General features: G+C 35.1%; 1 protein-coding gene across 1 annotated transcript in view; it reads left to right on the forward strand.

Annotated features, from left to right (window-relative positions):
• Positions 1-6318, forward strand: part of LOC106880514 (protein PHTF2) — an 85399-nt gene extending 79081 nt beyond the window's left edge. The window contains exons 15-19 of the mRNA XM_052966801.1: positions 3-65; positions 1212-1298; positions 1932-2087; positions 3790-3885; positions 5688-6318. Coding sequence (XP_052822761.1) covers positions 3-65; positions 1212-1298; positions 1932-2087; positions 3790-3885; positions 5688-5840 — 555 coding nt within the window. The 3' untranslated portion in view covers positions 5841-6318. The remainder of the gene's footprint in view (positions 1-2; positions 66-1211; positions 1299-1931; positions 2088-3789; positions 3886-5687) is intronic.
• Positions 6319-6702: the final 384 nt, after the last annotated feature.

The following is a 6702-nucleotide window of genomic DNA, read 5'->3' on the forward strand; positions in this document are numbered from 1 at the left end:
CACACTTCCGCCTTAATAAAGTTTGTAACATCAAAACATGGTTGTCACTACGATCATACCTTAAGGTAAGTTGTGTGTGTCTGTGTGTATATGGTTTTATATATATATATATATATATATATATATACACATAAAAATGTAGTCACAGCTGTATGGTTGAGAAGCTTGCTTCCCAGCCATACGATTCAAGGTTCAGTCATACTGTGTGACACCTTGGGTTTTTACTTAAGCCCTGGGCTGATCAAAGCCTGTGTGTGTTTCTTGACATTGCATGGTGGTTGTAAATGAGTGACACAGTCATATGAACAATGTCATATGTTTCCAATGTCTTACTATAGAAAAATATTGCCCTGTTGGAAACAAGTGTTGGTGATAAGAAGGACATCTGGATGTAGAAAATTTGGTTCAACAAATTGTCTGACTTTAAAATAATGATCATACAGGCATGAATACATGCACACACACACATACACACTCACAGTGATATGTGCATGTTTTAATTTACTATCATAAATCTACCTTGATGGATTTCAACTTCAACACACTGTATTCTGATCAAATCACTTGTCAAACAACTGGAAGTCTAAAAGTAAATATTATTTAGTTTGTTCTCTTATTTTTTTAATTATTATAGGCATGGCTGTGTGGGGGAAGAATTTGCTTCTCATCCTTTTGGTTTGGGGCATGTACTTGGTCTACATATGGTCTGAGGCATCCACTTGGTCTCATCCACCTCGTCTAGATATGTAGTATATTTACATTTGTTCTTTTTTGAAAATTACTGAGTTACAGGCAGCAACATTGTTACTTTCATTGTCAACAAATCATCTGCTGGCTTTGTGCCTTCAAAAGTATGTGAAACACAAGATTCCTTATTTGAGAAATAGACAACGGCTAGGGAATCTGGCTGTAAAACCATGCATGACTAATATATTTGTCTTGTTTAGTCCATGCTATCTTGAAAAGATAAACAAAAGTAATCAAATGAATATTATTTATTTATTGTATTTTACTAACAAATCACTTAATAAGTACAATACACTGCTCTAAATGTCTTTCGGTACTAAATTTTATCTACATTCAAAATTTAAATCATATAAGCACACATGCACGCACACACACACACATTTTTGTGATGAGGATGTGCTTTCATTTGTGTTGTCTGATTATATGTGAGATGAAATTCTGATTTTGTTTCTTTTCCTGTTTAGAAAAGAGGTCCTCAACGTTCAGTTGATGTGATAGTGTCAGCTTCATTTTTACTAGCCATCATATCTGTCACGTTAATGTGCTTACAGGTAAGTGTTTACATTAAGTAAGAACAAATAAAAAGGGCTGTGTGTGTGTGTGTATATATACAATAAGTACTAGGCTTACAAAAAATAAGTCCCGGGGTCGATTTGCTCGACTAATGGCGGTGCTCCAACATGGCCGCAGTCAAATGACTGAAACAAGTAAAAGAAAGTAATATATGTTTATTACCAGCAAATGTGTAGTTGCCATCACTACCTCTTTCCCATTACTTCCTGTAGTCATTGTTTTTTTCTATTACTTTTCTGCCATAACTCCATCCCCTGTCACCTGCTCATCCCAGTCACTCTATTTCTTTGTCAAGCACTTGCTTTTTTCATCCTCATGGTAACCCAGCTACCACAAGTGCTACTATAAAATGTACACAATACAATCTGTAAAGTGGTTAGTGTTGGAAATATCAGTTGTGGAAACCATGCCAAAAATTATAGCATATGAGTGAGATATGGTCATTCAACCCATCTGAGGAGATCAGCAATTTCCAATAAGAACTGGCTCCAGCCATGATGATGATGTGGAGCTTACAAAGTTCATAAGCACAGCCACAATTTTTGAATAACACCAGAAAAAATAATTAAGAACCATTTTTTTGCATTGTTTGTATGTATTTTTCTTTGTAGTTATTAAAAGACACAGAAACTTTCATGGACTATCTGTATAATTGGGAATTACTAGCTTGGTCTCTAGCTCTTGGTGTTTACATTCTTCGGTTTATGACTCTCGGATTAAAAATTAACCAGAAATATCGCAATCTTTCTGTATTGATCACTGAGCAGGTAAGATGTAAATGTGTTTTTGCTTACATGTTTTTATGATTAACATTGAAATGTTTATACAGTTGTAAATCTCATTAGTTGGGAAAAGCATCACACTAGCTTAGCAAATTAACTCTTTGTTTTTTTATTAGATTGGTCTGGAGGAAAGAGATATGCCCATGGCTTTACAACTCTTTCAAGACCAATAAGATCAAAATAATCAACAGTTCTTTTGTACAGTTGGAAGTCAACATATACAGTAAAATTTTTGTAGAGATGAGAATTCCAAAGATTTGAAATTCTGGAAAGGAAGGATTGGATATAGTGAAGGGCCCTTGGAAATGGGTTGGAGGTGAACACAATATAGATGATGAGAGACTGAGAAACAAGTATCTGAGCAGAGGTGGAACAAAACAGCTAACTCCAAAGGGCAGAGGCCACAGCAATGAGAGTTGAAAAATCAGAGGGATAACACATCTATGGGCTAGAGATTGGAGTGTCTTGGTGAGCAACTTTATGCTAATTAATTGGGTAACTTTTCTATGGATGCTATCTTTGGACATGAGTGCTTGCAGTTCAACCTACTGTGCTTGAGGAAACCTATTGAGTCAAGTACATCAACATCAAAATTAAAATCAAATGGAAATTGTAGTTGTGATACCCATGCCAGTGGCACGTAAAAAGCACCATCCGAACGTGGCTGATGCCAGCACCACCTTGACTGGGTTCTGTGCTGGTGGCACGTAAAAAGCACCAACCGATTGTGGCCGTTGCCAGAGGAGGCTGGCCCTTGTGCTGGTGGCACGTAAAAAGCTCTCACTACATTCAAGGTGTGTTTGGCGTTAGGAAGGGCATCCAGCTATAGAAACTTTGCCAGATCAGACTGGAGCCTGGTGCAGCCTCCTGGCTTCCCAGATCCCGGTAGACCCGTCCAACCCATGCTAGCATGGAAAACGGCCGTTAAACGATGATGATGATGAGAGTGGGAGAGAGGGACAGAGAATTATCATAAGAGATGCAGAATGAGTGCACATACTAGACTTGGTAGCCAGTAATAAGTTAAGAAATGCTACACACATGCACAGAGAAAATCATAGAGATAGTGAATGAGGAGGAAATGACAGAATAGTTAGCTGTATCTGTAAAAGGTTCTACAATAGTTAAATTCATTTTAATGAATATTTTCCTTAGTTGCTTTTCAAGTAAGCTAATTGTTTAGCAGGGTAAGGTTTTTTTCATTAATCACTAAGATTATCCCCTAACTTAAGAATTAATAGGAAACAGTACTAAAATAAATATATCACTACACTTGTTACATTAATATCCTGACACTTTTGTCAGCATGGATAATATCATGAAATGTACCATATAGGCAATAATTGTAATTTAACTTTTATCTAATTACCCATGGAGGCAACAGTATACAAAGGGTGTATGAAAAGTTTTGAGCCGTGAAGTCTTGTGCCTTCATCAGAAGCCTTGTGCCATGTTTTGTTTTTTTGAGGCTCAAGACTTTTCATACACCCCTTGTATTGCCAAAGTTGCGTGACATATGACAGGTAAAATTCTAGTATAGTAATAAAAAATTAAAGCTATATTTGTTTAACAAAACTAATCTAAATGCATGACTCTTTCAGAATTTAATTAAAGATCTGAATAGAAATACAGTAACAAAAGGGTTTAAAAAAAAGGTAAAGACAACTCTTTCTATTCTTCTCTTCAGATAAATCTCTATTTACAAATGGAACAAAAACCACACAAAAAAGAAAAGTTAATGCTGGCTAACAGTGTTTTAAAGCTTGCTGAGGATCTCTTAAAGGTGAGTATTTTCTGTTTTCAACCAATATTTGTATTCTTCATTCTCCGTTTTTACCTTCCACATTCAGATCAAAATTTAGAATCAACACCTACATGAAGGCCCGTGGTGCTATGACTGCTGATGAACTTGGGGACACTAATGACAGAATGTGATATATGGCAGCATGTCATTCAATATGCTGGACACAAGTGCAAGCTGTAATCAATGAAGATTCTTGCTTACCATTAGGAGTTGAATGCTTTATCTATTTCATTTGAGAAAGAAAAACAAGTTCCATGTAATGGTTGTTTAAAGTGTGTAGTATATTGTATGTTAGTTGATAGTTGACTTGAGCTGTATGTTCAGGTTTGGTTATGGATGACAAATAATCCAAGTTGTAAAGATATATAGTTTAGGATCCATATCAGTAGACGGAAGCTTTTACTTTTTCATCATCATCATTGTCATTTTGTGATTGCTTTCCACGCTTCTAGACGGTTTGGAAGATTACATCTCATTTGTTTCATTTTTACCTTGGTTTCAGAGAGTACTGAGTGGATATTTTTGTGGCACCAAATAGAGAGAAAAGGGATCAGAGAGTGATGAATAGCAATAGGAGGTAGAAATGATAAGAGTGAATTATATATGTTCATATCAAATGACCTGTGGGAAATGTGGATAGAGAATATGGACTACAAGGAACTGACAAGTAAAGTGGACAGCTGTGTTGAATAGATAGCAAGTGAAGTTGATTTAATTTAGAGATATGGCAATTGAAAGAAGAGATTTAAAAGCTGGGGACAGTTTTTTGGAATTATGTATATTGAACTTTTCTTTAATGCAATCAAATATACTGATGACAGAAAATGATATCTTGAACATTAAAATGTTGGAGTACAAATTACCTGTCTTAGTTACATTGCCAATTGCAAATTCTCTTATATATATGAAGGCTTATTTAATGCATATATATATATATATATATATATATATACACACATATACACATATATACATATATCGTACATGATCATGTGATCAACCTCAGATGTTGTTACACATCGCTGGTCACAGTGCACTTTTGGATTGTTTTAGCCTTCAAATAATGCCACCTTGCTGGCTAGGCAAGCAGGCCAATATATATCTGTGTGTGTGTATACATACATCATGTTGCAGCTGATGACTTGGTTCTTAAAGCAAAATCTGTAGAAGAGTTGAAGCAGAAATTCCAGGCATAAATGCAAAATATGTAATTGAAGAGCCTTGAGGTAACAAAAACAAATGTAGGAAGGAAGACAGAACCTTGATATCTTCAGTGAACTTGCTATACTCTGTAAGCAGTAACAGAGTTGGTAGAAATATCATATGTTGCTCAGTGCAAACTAGGGACACAGAAGAGGTGCAGTAGGATTACAGGCAGGCTCACAAAGAAAGTAGGTTTCATATGCAGCAGGTACACGAGGGTGATAAGTACTAAGTGCACTTGGGAAATAGATTCTCTGAAATGTAAAGAACTGATTGGAAAAAGTTTAGGGAGTTTTATCTCTGTTGACAACGTAGGGCTTCTCTCTGAGAGACAAAGCAAGTTAAGCTGCGTGACAAAGTGAGTTAAACTGAAATCAGGTGTAGTTTAAATAAGAAGGCTGTACTGCTAATGGCTATACTCTGTATATGGAGGATGACAGCTGCTTAAGAAAGTGCTGAGCACACATTGAATAGTATTTGTGGAAGAGAGATTGAGGAAGACTTGGGATGAGGTGATAAAAAATTATCTCAAGAAGTTACATCTTCTTTAATTATTTTTCTTTCTTTCTTATTTTCAGGAACTGGAAAGTCCTTTCAAGATTTCCGGGCTGTCTGCTAATCCCTTTTTGTACAATTTAACCAAAGTGGTTGTTCTTTCTGCTTTCTCTGGTGTTCTCTCTGAATTGCTTGGTTTTAAACTAAAACTTTACAAAATTAAATTCAAAACTTGATGGCAACATGTTATTGAGTAGGATGCAATTTATCAAGTAAACTCTCTACACCAAGGCTCAAAAGGTCAACTGAATAAATTCTGTACACCAAAGCCTGAAGAGGACTTCATATTATCAACCGAAATTCTGTGTACCAAGCTCCAAAAATGGACTTCAGTTTATTCATTGAATTAATTCTTTGCACTTAGCCCTCAAACAGGCTTCAATGTACCAAGTGGATTAATTCTGTGCACCAATTCCCACAAGCCTGTCTAGCACTTACAAAATAGAAGATCTAACAAACACTTTATTTATTGAAATATTCCTTCTATTTATTTATTTATTTATTTGATGTTAAATGACATTGTTTGCAAATGTACAGTGGCAACTCCTGAAGTGCCAGGCAAATGGAACCAAAGATGTTTTAAACTGCTAAACACATCTAGAAGTGACACATTTAGTGTCAGATTCTGTAAAATAGGACTATTTTTCTAGTGTTTTACTGCCTTTTCTCATTTTTACTTGAGTGGTGTCTACTTGTGAATGTATGTGTGTGCATGTGCATGCCTGTGTGAGTGTTTCTAGTTGTAGACTGAAGACATTCAATGTTTCATTTTATTCTTATTGTACATATTTCTTATTTTAAAGTTAGAAACATAAAACTTTCTTCAATGTTGGTTTGAACATGTATGGAAGGAAATCATTAGAAAGTTTTGTAAAAGAAGAGAGAGAGAGAGAGAGAGAAAGAAAGATTGGTAAAAGAAAAAAAACAAACTTTTTTTTCTTTTCCATTTAATTTATATAAATTGAAAAAAAAGTTTTCTGTTTAAATGTTATTTATTTATATGATACAGAAATACACATATTTTCTTGAAAAGAAATC

This window comes from Octopus bimaculoides, chromosome 3 (assembly GCF_001194135.2).
Source record: "Octopus bimaculoides isolate UCB-OBI-ISO-001 chromosome 3, ASM119413v2, whole genome shotgun sequence".
Classification (NCBI taxonomy): domain Eukaryota; kingdom Metazoa; phylum Mollusca; class Cephalopoda; order Octopoda; family Octopodidae; genus Octopus; species Octopus bimaculoides.